General features: G+C 35.3%; 1 protein-coding gene across 6 annotated transcripts in view; it reads left to right on the plus strand.

The window, feature by feature from the left end:
- Window positions 1-23368, plus strand: part of LOC150103803 (exonuclease mut-7 homolog) — a 317319-nt gene that overhangs the window by 117080 nt on the left and 176871 nt on the right. For all 6 annotated transcript variants that reach the window (XM_090396546.1, XM_090396545.1, XM_090396544.1 and 3 more), the window contains one exon: window positions 20614-20797. In XM_090396546.1, coding sequence (XP_090252672.1) covers window positions 20614-20797 — 184 coding nt within the window. The remainder of the gene's footprint in view (window positions 1-20613; window positions 20798-23368) is intronic.

A 23368-nucleotide genomic window follows, 5' to 3' on the forward strand; every position in this document is an offset into this window, starting at 1 on the left:
TGCATTTAGCAAAAGATCTTGGTCTCTCCATTCCACTTTGAACACGATAGTAAAAAACAGGTCAAGCATTGAACTCAATCTGGCAATTGAACTCAAAATGCAAAGCAATCTGGCGCTATGTCGTTTTGTATTTAAGAATCTATTTAGGTAGTAGAGGCTATTTTTTTTTTAGCTGTTTCAAAACAACTAAAAAAAAAAAACGAAAAGCAAAAACAATCAACAATTAAAGATTTTTTTAAATAGATAAATGTGAGTAATTGTAAATTCATTTATTTTCAGTTATTAAATTTTGTAATCGAGTATGTAGACTCACATACTAGCAGTAAGTTATCTTTTAGCCTTTTTTTTTAATCTTTTTTTACATTTCCTGCTATTTACACTTTTTTTCCATCAGTCCCCTGAAAAGTGTAAAAAAAGGGGTTTTACTGTATCTGTAGTAAAACTCTGCCAGCTATGATAATACCTCGTCATAGCATTTCCTGTTAACATTCACACATATGAGGTTTCGCATTTATTATCTCATTGAGTATTTTTTAGAAAATTATTCCTTTCACTGGTAGGGAAATTCAATTTCAGCTTACTTTGTGAAGGAAAGGTACCTGTGTGTGCTGAAAGTTTCTTTATTATTCATTCAAAACAGATCTTCCTGGCATTAAATCCTGCTTGGTGCAGGGTTGGGTATTTTAAATGATGCAACTTTAAGCGATCCCATCTGGCTTGTCGCAGAGCCTGGTCTTGGGGGGAAATATATTTATGTCTATAAAATACATTTCCCCCCAGGTTTCCTATTTTGAAAGTCAGAGGGTTTTGAAAAAACCCTCTGACTCTATATGAGACCAGCTAACTCACCTTTATAATGATAAAAAGTTATTTTTGACCAAAAGAACTATGGGAGAGATTGACTTCAATTTGGGTTTATATAGGTCAAATTTATTTGAAACTAAGTAAGAAAATACCGACAAGTTTTGCCAACTTAACTGTTTGGCTTCTTCAGGGTAAAAATAGATGTAAAACAACTTAAACGCTAAAACTGTTCACTGAAACTATTAATGAAGGAAGAACCGAATACAATTGTATTTTTTACAAAAAAACAGAAGAACGTGTACATCACACACATAGAGTGTGTATGATCTCACTTGTTATGTGGGAACATTCTGTAATTAGCAGCAAGATTTAATTCTGGCATGCTTAAAGATCTTATGAGGGTCTTCCAAATATCAGGCAGAATTAATCCTTGGTTTCTATTTAAGTTATGTTTAGAACAGATCACTGTTATGGCTTCTTTTATGAAACAGATTTTCTTACCAAGATCAACTCCTTCCATCACAAAATTAAATTCACATTAGAACTTGAGAAAGAAACACAATTACCATTTCTGGACACTTTAATTAAGAAACAAATGGATGGACGCATCAGCCTTACAGTCTATTGCAAACCAACCAACACGGGTCGATACTTGCACTTCACTTCTTCACACCACATTTTTCAGAAACTAAGCATCGTACACATGCTAAAAAATAGAGCCTCTCTCATACTACAGAAGATAAAGACCTCAAAGATGAACTATCCCTGATATCAAAAAACCTTATAAACAATGGTTACCCAAGAAAATTAATCCACAAGATACTTTACTGTGACCCCCCACAACGACAGCCTGAAGAAATACGTTATAATTCCACTATCGCGATTCCATATATGGGGACAGTTTCCAATAAGATTGCTACACTCCTCAAGCCACATGGAATACGAGTGGCTTTTAAACCTTCAAAGACCATATGCCAATTCGTAAGATCTCCGAAAGACAGTCATCTTTTCTTCAAATATGCCAGAGTCTACAGTATCCCCTGTTCGTGCAGATTAAACTAGAGGTCAGACCTCTAGAAGTTTTGAAATCAGAAAAAAGGAACACATAGTAGACGTAAACAATAACAGAGAAGACAACTCTGGGTTAGCATTTCATTTCTCCAGGACAAAAGCTCCATGCCATACTTAGAGGAGGATTTCCGCTTCTGAATCATAAAAGAAGCCATAACAGTGATCCGTTCTAAACATAACTTAAATAGAAACCAAGGATTAATTCTACCTGATATTTGGAAGACCCTTATAAGATCTTTAAACGTGCCAGAATTAAATCTTGCTGCTAATTACAGACTGTTCCTACATAACAAAAAGTGAGATCGTACACGCTCTATGCATGTGATCTACCATTCTTCTGTTTTTTGTAAAAAATACAGTTGTATTCGGTTCTTCCTTCATTAATAGTTTTAGTGAACAGTTTTAGCGTTTAAGTTGTTTTACATCTATTTTTACCCTGAAGAAGCCAAACAGCTAAGTTGGCGAAACGTCGGTATTTTCTTACTTAGTTTCAAATAAATTTGACCTATATAAACCCAAATTGAAGTCAATCTCTCCCATAACTCACCTTTAGTTCAAAAGAGACCAGATAAAGGTTCCTCATGTCATGGATGGGAATCAAACCCAGGTCTTTCTGACCAAAGGTCTTCATCTATACCGACTGAGCTACAGAAGCTTTATTCGTTCAAAATAGATCATCTTGCAGAAACTATTACATTGTTTCGAATTCAGTGTTAATCCCCCTTCTCCAACCTCAAACTTCTAGCACTAGTGGGTACTATAGATTTCTTAATGTTTTACACACAGGATTGTTAAAAATTTCCTCCTGCATTAATTATAACTATCTCCAAATAGACATAATTCAAACAGAAATTAATAATTTAAACTTGGCAAAAGTTTAAATGGGATCACGGATGTATCTTCAAATGGACGTAAGTCGAGGATGACTGTGTGTATATATATAAATTAGAATTAAAATGATGCGCCCAGGTGCATCATTTAGAAGACAGGGATAATGTAGTATTCAGTGCCAACTTAGATTTGGACAACTTAGAATGCACTCTGCATTCTCAACATTTAATTTCCATGGCACTGACATCCTTTCATATCATAGATGTGTAGTAAAGATAAAGTCTGTCTCAAAAATGAACAAATTTTAGGAATTACCAGTATGTTTAATTCTTACCATAGTGAACTCATAAGGATTAAAAAAAAAATATATATATATATATATAGCGTTCTTTGGTGAATTTTGATTAGTATGGCATCAGTGCTGGTTTGGGGTTAGACATTTTCTGTAGTTGATTATAGTGAATCAGTTTGCTATAATGAGAATTAATATTTGTAACTGTAATGATGCAGTGTTGGAAGTACTTTAGAAGACCAAAGTATATGATAATGAAGTGAATAGCAAGGCTTATTTGGTAATGGAGCTGCTGCTCCCCCCTGTATTCCAACCTAGGGCTAAACTTGATTATAACTGGTATAATGTATAGTCATCCCTCGACTTAAGTCGGAGTTCCATTCATCCAGCAGGGCATAAGTCGATACATTAAATCAACAGAGTTTTAGGAATTTGGGACTTAACCGTAATAAGTATAGTGTCATTTTAATTCTTAAACCTTATAAAACTGTATTGTATGTTACTACCACTATAAAATAGGAAAATAAACACCCAAATCTTCCTCCACAATCACATCTTCATTACCTTCCCTACGTGATGGACCAGGCTATGGCTCTTCTGGTGTAAGCTTTTATTTTTTGATGAAAATGTCCGATGCGCTTTGCTTATTCCTCTTCTTCTTTTAATCGTAAATTTGTTCATAGCAAACAAATGCACCATGTACTTTCCTTTCTACTAATAAGTAGTATTCAACATTGGGGTCCATGTCTTCAACCATTTTGAGAATATTGCTAACTGCGGAGAACATTTCTGCAAGATCCTTCACTGTGAATTGTTTAACTACCTCTCCTTGTTTCTCTTTTTCCTCTTCTTTTTCTCCTTCCACCTCTTCTGCAACAAGTTGTTCCTCCAGTTTGCCCAACTCTTCGGGGGCACTTTCTATGAGTTGAACTATGTCGTCATCATTCACTTCGAGATTCAGTTAGTTTGTTAGGCCCACTATTTCTTCACTCAATTTATAAAGGTCGTCATTTTATTCAAAACTTCTAGAATCATGCACAAACCTTTTTTATGTCTTTTTCCATATGCCACTCATACATTGAGAGGTCACATCGTCCCAAGCCATAGCAGTATTTTTAATAACGTGATAATTATTGAATGCATTGAGAGATCACTTCGTCCCAAGCCACAGCAACATTTTCAGTAGCATGATAATTATTGAATGCTTTTCAGAATTGCATGAGAGTCTGGTCATTTCCTTCAGTAGCAGAAATGGCTTGTGAAAAAGTTCTCTGTAGATAATAAGCCTTAAACACTACAAGAACTCCATGATCCATCAGTTGGATCAATGAAATAGTGTTTGGAGGGAGAAACATGACCTTGAACTTGGTGAAGATCATCTATATAAGATGGATGACCCGGAGCATTATCTAGAATTAATAAAATTCTAAATTCTACATTTTCTTTCACACAATAGCTTTCCATTTCACTCGCATTACAGTTGATTAAGGCATCCGCAAATAATTTTTGAGTCATCCACAGCTTTTATATCTTTGCTAATGAACTGGAAGAGTGTTCTTCCTAATGTTTTTGAAGGCTCGTGGATTCTCACTGTGCCATATCACAAATGGTTTCAGTTTATATCCAGCCACATTTCCCTCCAACAGAATCGTAATACGGTCTTTAAGAACTTTGAAACCAGGCATAGATTTTAGCTTTTTGTGGATGAATTGTCCACTCAGGTATTTTTTCCAAAACAAGAAGGTCTCATCCATATTAAATATTTGCTGTGGCAAATAATTTTCCTCCTTAATAATTTTATCCAATTTCTCTACAGACTCCTTGACAGCCTTCTCATTGGAACTTGCAGATTCACCATGCATTTTCATATTATGCAGTGCAAAATGCTACTTGAATCTCATGAACCAACCGGAAGAAGAATTGAATTCGTAGTCATAATCGGGTCCTGTGTTCTCCTTCAACATGTTGAAGAGACAGTGCCTTAGTGGTTATGGTCATAGTGCTAAGAGGTATACTCTTTTGGTTCAGGTCCTCTATGCATGATGGAAGTAGCTTTTCCAATCACCGATAGGACCTTGTCGTTGCTTCATCACTATCGTTGAACTTGCAACTTCTTTTCAAGATCAATTGTCCTTTTTTCTGTGATTCTTCACTAGGTTTTTTAATTGAGCATGTAGGAGCCATGTTGCACAAAATATATTGCAAAATATTAAACTATAAATACACAAATAACCCCTATTTTTTTAAACACAAAATCAACAAAGGAACTGTTGAAGCATAGTGCCGACTGTTGAAGGAGGTTGCTGCTGAATGCATTGTTGCTAAATAAAAACTTTTTACTTTATGCTCACGTGCTCGAAAGCATAGTTGAAAATGTTATTTATTCCATTATGGGATCACGGATGTATCTTCAAATGGACGTAAGTCGAGGATGACTGTGTGTATATATATAAATTAGAATTAAAATGATGCGCCCATGTGCATCATTTAGAAGACAGGGATAATGTAGTATTCAGTGCCAAACTGGTTGGAGCTAAAAAAAGAAAATGTTGAGGATGAAGAAAAGTATGTGAATGTTGAAATATATATCCAGTGGCCAAATTGAAAAAAAAAACGAAATCGATAATGGAGAAGAACATAGATCAAGTAGACTATGGATTTTGAAAGATTAAAAATTAAAGAATAAAAAGGAACAAAACTTGTATACAAAGCCAGCTGTATGATGGTTTGTTGCCCTTTCCTTAGGAATCATCTTTGGATTTTAGACAAAAAAAATAATTTTTTTTTAAGTTTTTTCTTTCTCTCCAAAATCTAAAGACAATTCCTACAAAACAACCATCACACTGCTTCCAGTTGGCTTAATATATATTATATAAGTTTTGTTCTTTTTTATTCTTTAATTTATAGTTTTTAATTCTTAATACTTCAAAATCCATAGTCCATTCATCCTCAATTGTTAAGAAAATGCACACACACACACGAGAAAATATTTTAAGATATTAAATATTGTGTAAACGTGTCTCTATTTTTATAATAAGTTGCCTTCTGTTTGTAATATGTTGTCGGCTGTTGCGCCTTTGTAATATCTTGGTTGTTGTGTCGTTGTAAACTGTTGATTGTTCTCTATTATTACTAGTTTCTGTTTCTATTTTATGTGCTATCCCTATCTATTATTAGTTGCTATCTCTATCTATATAATGATTCATTCACTTGTACAAAGTTTATTCTACCTTCCGCACTTTCTGTCATATGCCTAAGAGTACTGGAAATTTATTTTAGACTGCGCCATCAGTATTCTTTTCTTGGCATAAGACTTGGTAATATGTCCGGCAGACCTCTCTCTCTCTCTCTCTCTCTCTCTAACATAAACTCCTTTCAGTCAATTATCATAGTATCTAATTATAAGAATAGGCTAGGTCGTAATTTATTATGTCTATACACAAATGCCAGGAGCATTAGAAACAAAGGGGTTGAGTTTGTTGCTTTATTGAATACGATGTGGCCTAAGATTGTTGGCATTAGTGAAACCTGGCTATCATAATCAGATATGGTAAGTGGGATCGAGTGTAAGGGATATACTATTTTTTTAGAAATGACAGAAGAGATAGGAGAGGAGGAGGAGGACTACTAATGATATCAGATGACTTAAATCCAGTTAGGATAGAAATACAAGAAAACAATGATGGTAACAATGCCCCATGTAGCGATGAGTTTGAGTCTATTTGGTGTGAAGTGGAGGTTAACAGAATGAAATATATGGTGGGGTGTTGCTGCAGACCTGGCAGCTCAGTGGGACAAAGAAATGCATTGCCAATTTAGCCTTATGGGTTCCAAGCGAATGATCATTATGTGTGACTTTAATTTTCCAAACATTGGGTAGAAGAGATATCTCATGATCAGAAAGAACAGGAATTTATTGAATTGTTGCGGGATGACTTTCTCAAGCAGCATGTGAAAGAAGGAACTCGAGGTCAAAGAGTGCTGGATTTGCTCATAACATCAGAAGGGATCTCTGTCAAGAATATAGCTATTTTTCCACCAATTGGTGACAGTGATCATTCTGCTCTTTCTTGGGAAGTATCTACTTGTATTGAAGCTCCGATTAAAACAGGCTACATGCTGAACTACAAAGCTGGAAATTATGATCCACTTAGAAGAATACTATCTGTGGTCTCATGGTATCAGTTACTGTATGGAAAAAATGTCAGCAATGCATGGGAATCTTTGAAAAAGTGCTTGAATGAGGTGGTATCTGAATGTATCCCTAGTGTTTGAAGAGTAAATAGGTTGGATGTGAAATGGATGTGCAGCCTTATTAAGCTAGAAATCCACAAGAAGAAGATGACGTGGAAAGAGTATCATGAGAGTAAGATAAGAGTAAGAGTGAGAATATATAAAGCTCAAGCCAGAAATGTAACGAGTATTGTGAGAAAAGCTAAAACGGAGAATGAAAAGAAATTGGCCATGCAAGCTAAAGGCAATCCAAAAGAATTTTATCGTTATGCCGCAAGCAAAAGAAAGAATGAATGTGGAAGAATAACTTTATTGAATGCAGAAGGTACACGAGTGTCGGATGCTAAGGAGATTGTTCAGTTAATGAATGCTCACTTTGCTGAGATATATCAACCAGGTGTATGGTGCACAGTGCTACTGCTATGTTGGATGAAGAGTCAGAGGTTCATGAAAATGAGGTTGAAGAGCTTTTGCATAACCTGAATAAGAATTTGTCAATATGGATAGATGGAATATCTGCCTGTTTGTTGAAGGAATGTTCAGCTGAATTGGCTAGGCTTTTCACACATTTGTATAACTTGAGTCTCAGCTCAGTAATGATACCACAGGAATGGAAGGAATGTAATATAGTTCCGTTGCACAAGGGTGGTGCAAAAACTGATGCGTCTAACTACCGACCTATTAGTATTTATGGTGTGGTAGTGAAGATTTTAGAGAAGTTAGTAAGAACTCGCATACAGAAATGGGTAGACAGTCATTCTATACTCTGCAGGGAACTGCATGGGTTTACTAAAGGAAGGTCATGTTTTAGCAATTTGCTCATATTTTATAACAATGTTACGGCCGAGTTGGATAAAGGAAATGGATACATTATGATAATGTTGGATTTTTCTAAGGCATTTGATAGGATACCACACAATAGGCCAGTGGTTCTCAAAGGGTGCGCCCTAGAAGATTTCCGGGTGTGCCCTGTGGTATTCCAGAGAAATATGTGTCCAAATATAAAAATAAATATAGTTACTCTATTATACCTTTTCATTACAGATATACCACTCTTTTTGTCAACACATCATTATTATGTTAATTAACAGCAGTTTTTCTTACAAAGAGAACAAGAATATGGTTTATTCTTGTTGTGTATATTACTTATTTTAAAAGTGTTGGAAGTGGATGTTATGTGCATATTTCTTATTTTCAGATAAATACATCCAAATAAAATGGATAGATTTCTCAAAAAGAAGCGTGATATTGAAGAATCAGATTCTGGAAGTGAGCAAAAGTTAAGTGCAAGTAAGAAAGCAAAATCGCGGCCTACTCACAAATATAATGAACGTTATTTAAGATTTGGTTTCACTTGGACCGGAAGTGAAGATCATCCTTTGCCGCTATGTTTAGTATGTGGATGTAAAATGGCAGATGAATCATTGCTTCCTAGTAAATTGAGTAAACATTTTAAAACTATACACTCTAATTTGCAAGATAAATCTGTAAGTTTTTTCAAGAGATTGTCTGAACAGCAAACAAAAGCCGCAAATTCTTTTAAAGATATAATGACTGTTTCTGATAAAGCTCAAATCGCTTCTTATCAAGTCTCAGAACTGATAGCAAAAAATATGAAAGATCATACTTTAGGTGAGTCACTTATTTTGCCTGCATGCAAAAAAATGGTCATGACAGTGCTAGGAAATGAAGCAGCAATGAAAATAAGCAAGATTCCTCTGTCCAACGATACAGTTCACAGGCGTATTATGAAATGTCTTCTGATATCGAGAAAAATGTATGCAGTAATAAACTTCAGTATTCAAATTTTGCATTGCAAGTTGATGAGTCAACAGACATTACCAACAAGGCCCAACTCTTAGCATTCGTCCGTTTTATTAATGAAGATCAAATAGTAAATCAGTTTCTTTTTTGCAAAGAATTAAGTGTGTCTACAAAAGGTGAGGACGTTTTTAACATTTTGAATAGCTATCTTGATAAATGACAGTTAACATGGAAGTCGTGTGTAGGCATTTGTACAGATGGAGCCCCTTCCATGGTAGGCTGTGTTAGGGCCTTACATCTTTTGTAAAAATCAAAATGAGAATGTCATCGTAACTCACTTCTTTCTTCATAGGGAGGCCTTGATGGCAAAAACATTGGGAGAAAAATTAAGAGAAGTTTTAGATCAAGTTGTTCAGATGGTAAACTTTATTAAAACAAGACCTGTCAAATCGTGTTTATTTGAAAAGCTTTGTATCGATATGGATTCACAACACAGACCGCTGCTTTTACACACTGAGGTGAGGTGGTTGTCAAGGGGAAAAGTACTTACCCTGGTACACGAGCTACGACAAGAACTTCTTGCTTTTTTTGAAGAGATGAAACAATTACATTTTTATAACCTCCTTTGATGCGAATTTTGGATTGCCAGGTTACAGTAACATGGCAATCCAAATATAATGCCGATATATTTCAGCAGCTCAGTATTTTGAATACTAGCATGCAAGGGAAAGAAGAAAATATTCTCACATCCACTGACAAAATGAAAGCGTTTCAGAGAAAACTACAGATTTGGAAAAGAAAAGCTGTTGAAGGTAATTTGGAAATGTATATATTGGTAAGTAACGCTTGCATAATTGAAACACTTCCAATAATAGTTGAATATTTAACAAGTTTAGAAGAAAAATTGAGTTCTTATTTTCCATCACTTAACACTGAACAATACGATTGGATTAGAAACCCATTTATGGAAACTTCAAGTGATTTTGGTTTAACATTAATAGAAGAGGAAGAACTGGCAGCTATATCAACTGATCGTGGATTGCTGATTAAACATAGGGAATTGTGTCTTGAGGCCTTTTGGATTTCTATTAAAGAAGAATATGTATCAATATCTAAAAAAAAAGATTTGAACATTTTACTACAATTTTCAACATCATATTTATGTGAATTAGGATTTTCTACCCTCATCACAATTAAGTGTAAAAAGAGAGGAACTCTTCAATGTATTGACGAGGAAATGAGAGTTTGCCTTTCAAATATATGCCCAAACATTGAGGCAATCGCTAGGACACATCCGGCTCATGTTTCTCATAAACACAAGAATGAATAAACTTAAGGTATGTTTCATTTTATTTTTTTTTTATCGCATTATTTTTTTTTTCTGTAATATTTGACTTAATTATGTCAAATATTACAGAAATATTTGGGTGTACAGGATATGATAATACTACATCAAAAAAATTACATCATTATTAATTTCCTATCTACAATTTTCCTCCAAATCAGTCTGTTACTTGTCAAGACTCCAACATTATCAGATCTTATATTTCTATCGTCTAAGGCACTTTGTACCATATCAATCCACCTGTATCTTGGTCTTCCTCTGGGTCGTTTTCCTGCCAACCTGGCAGAGAACACTTGTTTTGCTAATCTTTCCTTGCCCATTCTATTTAAGTGGCCATACCACCTAAAGATTAGCTCTGCTAACACATTCCTGGATGCTGACAATGTCAAGTTCTTTCCTAATATCCTCGTTTTTAATATGATATTGCCATTGATGCCATCTGTTCATGACACTAATCTTTCTCAGGACTCTCATATCTGTAGTCTCTAGTCTTGGGTCAAGTATTTTACTTCTGACCCAGCTCTCACATCCATAAGTTAAAACTGGTTTGAACACTGTCTTGTATACAGCTAATTTAGTGTTCCGACTAATTTCTCTCTTATTCCATATGAATTTATTCAATTGACTTCCTACCATACCACTTTGTTGATTCTATTGTCTATTTCTATATTTAATTTACCATCTTCACTTAATATCGTGCCTAAGTAGCTGAAATGTTTTACTTTTTCCACAGATTCTCCATTCACAACACAGTTGACATTTTCAATGATTCTGCCTATTTTCATTGTCTTTGTCTTTTTAATGCTGACCTTCATACCATATCTATTACAACAGTTATTCAATTTAGTCAGAGAATCTTGCAGATTTGTATTTTTGTATACTTATTTATTTATAAGTATAACATCATCCACATAAAGCAAAGAGCTGACATTAACATCTCCAATTTTGATATCATGTTTAATACCACTTTCCTTCATAATGTGATCCATATAGATAATGAATAACAGAGGGGATAATGTACATCCTTGTCTCACACCAGATTTAACATTAAACCATCTTCCTGTACTTCCTTCAATTCTAACTGCTGACTTACAACTCAAATAAAGACTAAGTATTGCTTGATATAATGCCCCATTGACACCATATAACTGCAACGTATTGAATAGCTTCTCTCTTGGCACCTTGTCATATGCCTTTTCCAAATCGACAAAACTTAAATACAGATCTTTGTTATATTCCCATGCTTTCTCGACTATTTGTCGTAAAGTGAAGATCTGATTCTGACAGCCTCTATTTGGCCTGAATCCAGCTTGTTCTTTACCAAGCTTTTCTTCCACAATTCTTCTCAACCGTTTCTTGAGTATACTTGCATAGATCTTGCCAGGAACACTCAGTAGGGAAATACCTCTGTAATTCTCACATGCAGTTTTATTTCCCTTTTTATATATGGGTACTATGAGAGCTCTACTCCAATCATCGCGAATTCGTCCTTCTGTCCAGGCTTTCTAAACTATGCAGTGCAGCCACTGTAAGACTCTTATACCACCATACTTCAGCATTTCTGGTCGAATATCATCTACTCCTGCTGCCTTTCCACATTTCAAGCCTTTGATGGCTTTTTCTACTTCTAGTATGGATATGTATTCCTGACTGCATGCCTGGTCAGTGTTTTTTACCACTGTGCTGTCATCACTGCTTGTTTCATTTAGCAGTTTTTCAAAGTAATTACTCCATACTTCAAGTATATCCTTTTCTCCTGTTTTCATGTCACCTTTATCATCTTTAATTCCTTTTACAGCACTCTTTCCTCCATTCTTAAGCTTCTTCAGCAACCTCCAGAATATTTTGCCACCTTCTGATATTTATTTTCTATATTCTTGCCAAAGTCCTCCCATGACTTTTGTTTAGCTAGTTTTACACAGTGTTTAGCATTGGTCTCTATATTCTCTAAGAGCATAAGCTGACTTATTTGACAGGAACTTTTGGTATGCTTTCTTCTTTTCCTTCACTGCCTCTTTAACTTCCTGTGTCCACCAGGGAGTTCTGATTTTTTTATCCTTACAGATAACCTCACCACATGCCTCTCTGGCAGAATCAATCAATGTTTTCTTCAGAGTTTGCCACTGAATCTCCAAGGTTTGATTCCTGTTCTCAAACACTTTCATTTTTTCTTCAATAATCTTTGTGTATTTTAGCCTACAGTTCACATCTGAGAGCTGCTCAACTTTTATTCGCTTTAAAACTTTCTTACATATTATTCTTTTCAATATGAGATTCAATTTTATCCTGCTCAAGACTAAATAGTGATCACTTCCAATTTCAAATCCTCTGTACACTCTGGTGTCCTGCACCAATGAGAAAACATCACTATCAACAATAACATAGTCAATGAGACTTTTCTTATTCCTATCCTCTTCTCTTCATGTGAATTTGTGCACAACATATTTCTCAGAAATTTGTATATAGTGCACCTACAATTATTTGTAGGATTTTAAATGCGCCTCGACTTCCAAAAGTTTGAGAACCACTGCAATAAGCTGTTGCATAAACTGGAAAATATGGGATTGGAACATAATCTGTTGACTTGGATCTGGGGATGGTTAACAGACAAATATCAAAAAGTATTATACAGTGGGTGTGAATCTGCCAGATTTAAGGTAACCAGTGGTGTACCTCAAGGTTCAGTCCTTGGGCCATTATTGTTCAATCTATACATTAATGACTTCAAGCTGGGTGTATCATCAGATTTGCAATTGTTTGCTGATGATGCAAAGATAGGTAGGGCAATCAGGGATGCTGCTGATATTCAGCAATTACAAAATGATTTGAATAGACTGGAAATCTGGGCAAACGAAAATGGCTGTCAGTTTAATGTTAGTAAGTGTAAAGTTATGCACTTTGGCGTGATTAGAGATCCAGTGGCATATTAACAGGGTTATGCTACAAGAAACTAAGGAGGCAAGGGATCTTGGTGTATTGGTGGATAAGAATTTAAAGTTCAAAGGTCACATAGCAAAAGTTGCAAATACAGCTCAGAGGATAATTTCTATGCTGAAGCGAACCTTGAGATGTAAGGATAAGGAAGTAATTTTGCCTCTTTATAAGGCTTTGATAAGACCACACTTGGATTACTGTGCTCAGATTTGGTCTCCCAGTTTCCAAGGGGATAAAGAAGCTGTGGAAAGGGTGCAAAGAAGAGTTATGAAGATTATATCTGAAATATGGGATTTAGATTATGAGGACAGATTGCGAGTATGTGGATTACAGACTCTGGTTAACAGAAGAAAGAAGGGTGATATGATAGAGGTCTATAAACTTTTGAATGGTTGTTATATCATTTCAAATGATGAAAGTTTTCGTTATGTGGAAGGCAGGGAGAGAACATGGGGGCATCCATGGAAGTTAAGGTTGTTCTCAGTCAAGAAAGGGTTAAGAGCTAGGTTTTTCTCTCAGAGAGCAGTGAGTGAGTGGAATAATTTGCCCTTTGGGGTAGTGAGTGCATCTAGTGTAAATGAATTTAAGGGAAGGTATGATAGCTGGGTTGGGTAATTTACAGCCTCCCTCAATGAGTCCTTGACTCCCTGGAGGTCTCAGATAATAATAATAAATAATAATAAACAGTCGTGGTCCACATGCACTTATTATCATTTCTAGTACCTTACTTGTTTCCTTCTTACAGGCCCGAGTTTATTTTAAAACAGTGCATTGTAAATCAAAGATTAGGTCGCACTCTATTGACTTATAATAAACACATTTATTTACACTAAGACAAAATTACACCAATTGTACGATAGGGAAGGTACTCCTACCTATCTGTTAAAACTTCCTTTTCAATTGGTGATAATTATACAACATAAAATATTCTTTCACTTTCCTGTTTACTGAATAAGATTCTTATCTATTCATAAGGAAATGAATTTGCTATTCTAAGCTACTGCAAATATTTACTCCAGTTACTAACAAGCTAATAAAACTTTCTCATAGACACTGCTTATTCTTAGCGCCATATATTTATCAGTCCACTGTAAATAGTTCTCCTAGATTACATAAAAAATTAGAACATACAAAAAGAAACAAACTCAAATGAGCTCAAACATCTTTGTCGTGCACTTAAGTCCTAAACTTTTCTTCCGTCTCAGGCTTTGGATTTCTTCATACAGTGTCTCGTATCACTGGCGTCTCGTCAGAGATGTTGGCGGGGTCTGGAATGCAGATTTCCGGCACTCATGGGCTCGGGCAAGAGGAATAAACATACGGAGTATATGCATTCTCGTCCAGTTGGCGGTGCATTCTTCTCCGGTACTGGTTCACTCCTCGTTCAATAGCTTCTGGCGACCTACCGCTGCAATGTCATAGATCTAGACAGCCTCTTGGCTTCCGGTGGATCAGTGTCCTCTTCTCCACCTCCTTCCCACCTCTGCCTTGTCCTCGATAGTCGACTGCTGATATTTGCTATACCAAGCTACTATAAATGTACTCCAGTTACTAACAAGCCAATAAAACTTTCTCATAGACACTGCTTATTCTTAGCACCTTATATTTATCAGTCCACTGTAAATAGTTCTCCTAGATTACATAAAAAATTAGAACATACAAAAAGAAACAAACTCACATGAGCTCTGGCACACATGGGCTCGGGCAAGGGGATTTAACATACGGAGTATATGCTGTCTCATCCAGGTGGCAGTACATTCTTCTCCAGTACTGGTCCACTCCTCGTTCAATAGCTTCCAGCAACCTACCACTGCAACGTAATAGATCTAGACAGCTTCTTGGCTTCCGGCTGATCGGTGTCCTTCTCTTCTCTACCTCCTTCTGACTTCTGCCATGACCTAGCCGAATAGTCGTGTCCTTGATAGTCGACTGCTGATATTCGATGTTCTCGTCGACACCTTTATCCCTCCTTCAGAACCTTGCATGAAGGGTTGAGACCCCCAAAGAATTCGGAACGACTCCTTGATCTACTACTCACGCCAACTATTTCTTTCTTCTCTTAAGTGCACTCCTAAAATCCGTTTTGTCGAACAGCGGAACCTTGTCTGATCCGTGCCAACCCTTTTAACATTCACCTTGAAGGTGGTTACATACAAAGCTTGTGAACAAAAGTTTCATCATCACATTCCTACCATGTACCCTCAAGGGATGTACAGGATATGATAGTACTACATGAAAAATATTACATCATTACTAACTTCCTATCTACAATTTTCCTCCAAATCAGTCTGTTATTTGTCAAGACTCCAACATTATCAGATCTTATATTTCTATCGTCTAAGGCACTTTGTACCATATCAATCCACCTATATCTTGGTCTTCCTCTGGGTTGTTTTGCGCCAACCTGGCAGAGAACACTTGTTTTGCTAATCTTTCTTTGCCTATTCTGTTTAAGTGACCATACCACCTGAGATTAGCTCTGCTAATGCATTCCTGGATGTTGACAATGTCAAGTTCTTTCCTAATATCCTAGTTTTTAATATGATACTGCCATTGATGCCATCTGTTCACACCTATAATCTTTCTCAGGACTCTCATATCTGCATTTCTAGTCTTTGGTCAAGTGTTTAACTTCTGACCCAGCTCTCAGATCCATAAGTTAAAACTGGTTTGAACACTGTCTTGTATACAGCTAATTTAGTGTTCCGACTAATTTCTCTCTTATTCCATATGAATTTATTCAATTGACTTCCTACCATACCAGCTTTGCTGATTCTGTTGTCTATTTCTATATTTAATTTACCATCTTCAGCAAAAATAGTGCCTAAGTACCTGAAATGTTTTACTTGTTCCACAGGTTCTCCATTCACAACACAGTTGACATTTTCAATGATTCTGCCTATTTTCATTGTCTTTGTCTTTTTAATGCTGGCCTTCATACCATATCTATTACAACGGCTATTCAATTTAGTCAGAGAATCTTGCAGACTTGTAGCGGATTTATTTAGAAATATAACATCATCCACATAAAGCAAAGAGCTGGCATTAACATCTCCAATTTTATATCCTGTTTGATACCACTTTCCTTCATAATGTAATCCATATAGATAATGAATAACAGAGGGGATAATGTACATCCTTGTCTCACACCAGATTTAACATTAAACCATCTTCCTGTACTTCCTTCAATTCTAACTGCTGACTTACAACTCAAATAAAGACTAAGTATTGCTTGATATAATTCCCCATTGACACCATATAACTGCAGCGTATTGAATAGCTTCTCTCTTGGCACCTTGTCATATACCTTTTCCAAATCGACAAAACTTAAATACAGATCTCTGTTATATTCCCATGCTTTCTCGACTATTTATCGTAAAGTGAAGATCTAATCCTGACAGCCTCTATTTGACCTGAATCCAGCTTGTTCTTCACCAATTCTTCTCAACAGTTTCTCAAGTATACTTGCATAGATCTTGCCAGAAACACTCAGTAGGGAAATACCTGGCTTTTTCTACTTCAAGTATGGATATGTATTCCTGACTGCATGCCTGGTCAGTGTTTTTTTACCACTGTGCTGTCATCACTGCTTGTTTCATTTAGCAGTTTTTCAAAGTAATTACTCCATACTTCAAGGATATCTTTTTTTACCGTTTTCATGTCACCTTTATCATCTCTAACTCCTTTTACAGCACTCTTTCTTCCATTCCTAAGCTTCTTCAACAACCTCCAGAATATTTTGCCACCTTCTTGATATTTATTTTCTATATTTTTGCCAAAGTCCTCCCATGACTTTTGTTTAGCTAGTTTTGCACAGTGTTTAGCATTCTTGCATTTGTCTCTGTATTCTCTAAGAGCACAAGTTGACTTATTTGACAGGAACTTTTGATATGTTTTCTTCTTTTCCTTCCTACCTCTTTAACTTCCTGTGTCCACCAGGGAGTTCTGATTTTTTGATCCTTGTAGACAACCTCACCACATGCCTCTCTGGCAGAATCAATCAATGTTTTCTTCAGAGTTTGCCACTGAATCTCCAAGGTTTGATTCCTGTTCTCAAACTCTTTCATTTTCTTTTCAGTAATATTTCTGTATTTTAGTCTACAGTTCACATCTGAGAGCTGCTCAACTTTTATTCGCTTTAAAACTTTCTTACATGTTATTCTTTTCAATATGAAATTCAATTTTATCCTGCTCAAGACTAAATAGTGATCACTTCCAATTTCAAATCCTCTGTACACTCTGGTGTCCTGCACCAGGGAGAAAACATCACTATCAACAATTACATAGTCAATGAGACTTTTCTTATTCCTTGCCTCTTCTCTCCATGTGAATTTGTGCACATTTTTATGTTGGAACATGGTGTTAGTAATAACCAATCCATGTCCTGAGCAGAAATCCAACAGATATTTGCCATTATTTTCTCCAAATTTTCCCAAAATATTTTTGTATGTCTCACAATCATTTCCTACTCTTCTATTTAGATCCCCAACAAGGACCAACTTTTCCTTTTTCATTGTGTCAGTTGCTTTTTCTAAAGCCTCAAAAAATTCCTCCACTTCTACCTTCGTAGAACCTTCTGTGGGACCATAGGCACAAATAAGTCCCAGTTCCCCATTCTGATATTTGTCCACATTACTCTACTTGAGACTCACTGCCATTCAAGAAGATTAGCCTCATATTTTGTGTTGAATACTATGGCTACTCCATCTTTTCCTTGATTGTCATTGCCTGAATAATAACATTTTGTATTTATTGCTCAGAAAGATGTCACCAGTTTTTTGTCTTTTTTGTTTCAGTCACACCTATTATGTCGATTTGGTACTTATCTAATTCCTCAGCTAGCTCCATTTTTTTGCCATTCAGGCTTCTTATGTTGACAGTACCGATCTTAACTCTGGTGATGTTGAGTTGGGGTTTGTTTTCAGATTTGTTCCAGTAGCTGACTTTTCGCTGTTCGCCCTGGTTCCCTGGCGAAAACAACAGGGGCCTTGTTTAACCGAGCGACGCTCCAGCCGGCATGAAATTTTGTCATATCATACCATCATTTTTATTTTGGTTTAACCAATAAGAATACAATTTGGTCGACTAAATCCCAAATTGCCAGCCCATCCTCGTTCGTTCAGTATCCAAGTATATACCCAACAGGGTGCACTACGAGAAGGTGAGGATTGGACATTAGGTCAGAAGCCCTGGTCGGTTCTCTGCATTCCTTTAAAGGCTATGTGGAGGTCTCCTCTCAGTTATACAGCTTTGACCCTTAAGCACCCCAGCAAATAAGAAACAAAAGTTTCTTATTCGCTTAATCAGAGCAATAATATAAAGTTTCCGTTGGCAAAGCATTACCCTTGTTGTTACTGTTGTGTCCTTTTTATGTCCTATAATTGTTAGGACATTTATTTTGTGAAAGAAAATGAAAACAAGAAGCAATTTCTTAAATTTGTCTAGGTGTGAAACAATTATGCAGTCTTGATCTTGAACTCGCAATTTACTTTTCTTCCCCCCCCCCCCACGTCCATTTTCGTACATTATTACAAGCGGTGCATTGGATGGCAATTTCATTGAGCAAAAGTTTATTATGCACATAAGTACAATACAATACATTAAAAATTGTTAAAACTCAATTCAATACCAAGCTGATGCAATACAAAGTAATACTAGCAAAACACAAATGATAAGTTATAAAATTTTATGTGGGAAGGGTGATTATGCTGCCACAAAAGGCTCCACACATTTGATAAAAAGGATATCCTCGTAAATGTTTAAAATTTAACTAAAACTTCTCATCTGTCTGAGTACAGTATTATGATACAGTACCTTAATTAAACACAATTAGTTTACACATGTTAACTCACAAGAGCAATATGAGTTAAAAAGTCCTATCACTACTATAGTAACCACATTCAAATCTTCAAACAGCTCTCAGACAAATATATAGATGACATATATAAATTTCTAGACACTTGATTATTTATCTATTATCAATAACAAGCTTATTCTCTTTCTATTTCTAAATGCACTAAAGTCCTAGTTCAACTCTCATTCAAGTCTTTCAATTGATAAGTAACTGAACTACAATCACAGCTACATAAATTTTGAAGTATTATAAGATTTTACGATACTGTTTGATAAGGATCTTCTGTGCTAGTCTCTACTCTCACTCGTCTGCATTTTCTGAAGATGAATTCTTCTGTAGTCGACCATATCTGAGATTCCTCTGATCAAGGTCGACTTTTTCATCTTCGGCACATCAAGCTTCTTCCAAGGAAACACGATGAATCTGCAATTCTGTACTCTTGAGATTCACCACGTGGGTACCTACTTCTCCACGGATTGTCTTCTTCGTCAAGAACATGGTAGTTATAACATGCAGTAGTTACCTTTCTCCTCAGCTGTACAGTGTTTCTCCTTTCTATAATAGGAAATTAGGACTGAAATCCCGCTTACTTTGTTTCTTGTTGTGGCAGAAGGAGAGAATTCCTGACCGTCACTCAGGAAAACCACATAAGACAACCCCAAATGAGAACTGGAAACGAAGAGCCCCATGGGGAGGTTCCTAACCCTTTTATTCCATGACCCTATTGACACCTCCTGCAATTAATTCCCCCCCCCCCATGTCTGGATACCTTTCCTTCCAGTTAAGGTGGCGTTTTTCTGTCAAAATTCCAGCGGGCCGTGTGCACACGACTGACTCTTGCTGATGTCTAAAATCGGGAACTTTGAACTTGGACCTTACATTGGTTCTTGCTAACCCTATGAGTCACATTTATTAAACTTTATCAGCTTACCTAAATTTTCTAAGAATTGACATAAACCTATAATCCCTTATTTCAATTGTTTAACAACGAGCCTTTACATGCAAATTCTTATGAGCAATATTCTGTAAATTAATTACCTTACTTTCATCATATTACAACAAATTTTCTTATGTGAGTTAACAAATATTCTCAGTTGTATTTCACACTTAGATGCAGGTATAATTTTCTTATTAAAGGTTCCTACTTGTTAAATTGTGATCAAATAAATCCTTTTAGGAACTTTATTAATCACAAACTTTAACATTACCATTTTTGGACGTTCTTTGTTTACAAAGTTTGAGCAAGTTAATTCCCATCAGATTATTTACATAGGCTTTTAGCATTCTTTGTACAGAGACATACAAGGTTATTTTTAACACAATCTTGTGAGATGTGACCTCTGTAGAAGTCAATGTAAAGCGCTTTTAAAATTCTTAAGCTACATCAAATTTTACCGAGTCATGTTATATTGAATCAGTTTTTATTACATCATTGTAAACATATACTTATACTCAGCTAATGATAGTGTACATTTATTTTGACAGAACATTAAGTGACTCAGATCAAAATCAAACTCATTTAGATTGCAAATTAATTGATGAAAATGATGAATATTGGGACCCAGAAGAGAATAATGAAAACTTTCTTTCTTTACGCCTTGAAATTTCTGATATTCATGTAATCAAGACATTGGAAGAGTTTCAAGATTGTATTGATGACATATCTCAAGTAAGCATAAGATTTTTTCTCTTCCCTAACAACTAATTTGTGGAAGAGCTAAGTTGTATTTATTCATGTATCACTACAAAGTTATAGTCAATCCTCATTAAAGTCATAGGAACTAAAGAAATAGTGTTATAGTAGGTTTGCTCTAGTGTATTTCCTTTAACATGACATTAATACTGTGGTTTTGGTCATTTCTTTTAAGGAGTTTATTATAATAAGTGATTTCACTATAATAATATTTGCTGTAGTGAGAATTGACTATTTTTACAAAGCACCTTGTTTTTCTTATATTAAGTAATCTGTAAAGATTATTAATTATAGATGAAGAATACTTGAGTGATATATGATTCACCAGTGATATAGTAATATTAGCATGACTAAAAGAATTAGAACACATGATTATATAATTAAATGAAGTAAGTCTAGAGACAGATCTACAAATAAGTATAGAAAATCAAACTTAATGTATGGTGGAAATACTCGAGAAAGAAAACAAACAGAAACTAAAACAAATTGAAATAGTGAGTTCATGTAAGTATCCAGGACAAAAGATTACAAGTGACCATAAATTTGATGATGAAATATCAGCTAGAATAACAGGATTGATTCTTGTGCATCTCTATGCCTACTAATAACAAATATAGAGATGCATAAAATTGCCTAAAAAGGAAGAAATGTTGAAAGATATTCATCTAGCAGCAGACTGATGAAAGTTGATGATAATGATAGGAGATAATTACTTTTTCAAGGATGGTACATTAGTTTTGTACTTGTAAAGAAGTTGCTGCAGGAGAATAGAAAAAATGCAGTGATATGCATTTTCACTTTTCACTGTATAATTAAGAATTGATTCTTAAGGGTACAGAAAACCAGGACCTTTGCATTTTGATATTTTTAAAATTAACATTATATTTATGGATTATTGCAATTGACTCTCACTACAGCAAACAAACCCACACATTCATTATAACAAACTTTTGAAAAGTCATATATTTCCATATTCAGATTTCTGTATCTATCATAGTGATTCATGTTGAAGTTTCTGGAATGAAAATAAATAATTTAATAATTGAATTAAATATTTATATGCCACCATTTCACCAGCTCAAGCTAACATTATCTAAAACACTTTGGCAACACACACTGAATGATGACTGGGAATGAAATGACCAAAGAACAAGGACAGTCATGTGTATGGAGGATGACACTGGCTTTCTTATCAGCAGTCTTATGAGATTACTCCTGACTAGAGGATAGGGTGATACACCAAAATTTGTGTAGGGTTACACAATCAGTTCTTTGTAGTACACAGGGTTATGCATAACATGAACTGCTTCTGGGAACAGTGCCTAATTTGAAATGACTGATGAAACACTGGAACTTACATACAGGTATACTGTAGACCAGTGCTTCCCAAACTTCTGGATGTCAGGGCCCCCCTTCGGAAAAATTAAAATATATCACAGCTCCCCTCGAAAAAATATCGTAATATAGACATATTATTATATTTATATTCAATACAAAACATAAACAGTGAATATTGCAAAAATCAAATGCAAATATTACATTTTTAGCATGTTATATACACATTTGACATGCACATTTTCTCATATTTTTATATAAATAGATTTATTGTTATTGTACATTTGCAGTACAAGCACATGAAACGTAAAATGAATAGTAATAAAGAAAGAATTAAAAACATAAAAGAAGTTTAATAACAATTTAATGTGATGGATGTGTTTCAATACTGCTACACCAATATCAGGTGAAATATTTGAAACTGCAATTCTTAGATTTCTGCTTTGAAATGAGACTTATATGAATAAGTATATATTTACTAATATTCATTAAGCACAGAAATACGCAGGAAGCAAAATTTGTGAACCCGCACCAATGTGTGATTTTTTTCCATTAAAATATAAAAAATAATAAAAATTAAATACGTTTCTTTTAAGATAAAAATAATCTACTTAGTCTTAAAAGATTTTAAATTTGTTTTCATTATTTTATGGCCTCCCTCAATAAAACCTATGGCCCACAGTTTGGGAAGCACTGCTGTAGACAACTGAGAAGCAGAGAAGGGGGAGGTAGCCACTGGTTTGTTTGAGGACGGTGGAAACTTTGTCTAGAGGTATATAGACTTTTATAATTTTGTATTTTAGGGGTGAGCTCAGTCTATATGTTATACTTTTAATGTAGGATAGGGGTATGATGTATGTATGATCAATCTGATGAAGGGGAATAAAGCCTCTAGCCTTTTTGTACTACAAAGAACCTCACATCTTCTTCTATCACAGTGAGAGATAGAAGAAGATGTGAGGTTCTTTGTAGTACAAAAAGGCTAGAGGCTTTATTCCTCATCATCATCATCATCAAATTCCTGCCATGTACCCTCAAGGGGGTGTACAGGATATGACAGTACTACATGAAAAAATTACATCATTACTAACTTCCTATCTACAATTTTCCTCCAAATCAGTCTGTTACTTGTCAAGACTCCAACATTATCAGATCTTATATTTCTATCGTCTAAGGCACTTTGTACCGTATCAATCCACCTATATCTTGGTC

This window comes from Typopeltis vanoorti, chromosome 8, assembly GCF_054136105.1.
Source record: "Typopeltis vanoorti isolate ZY-2024b chromosome 8, IOZ_Tvanoo_1.0, whole genome shotgun sequence".
Classification (NCBI taxonomy): Eukaryota; Metazoa; Arthropoda; class Arachnida; order Uropygi; family Thelyphonidae; genus Typopeltis; species Typopeltis vanoorti.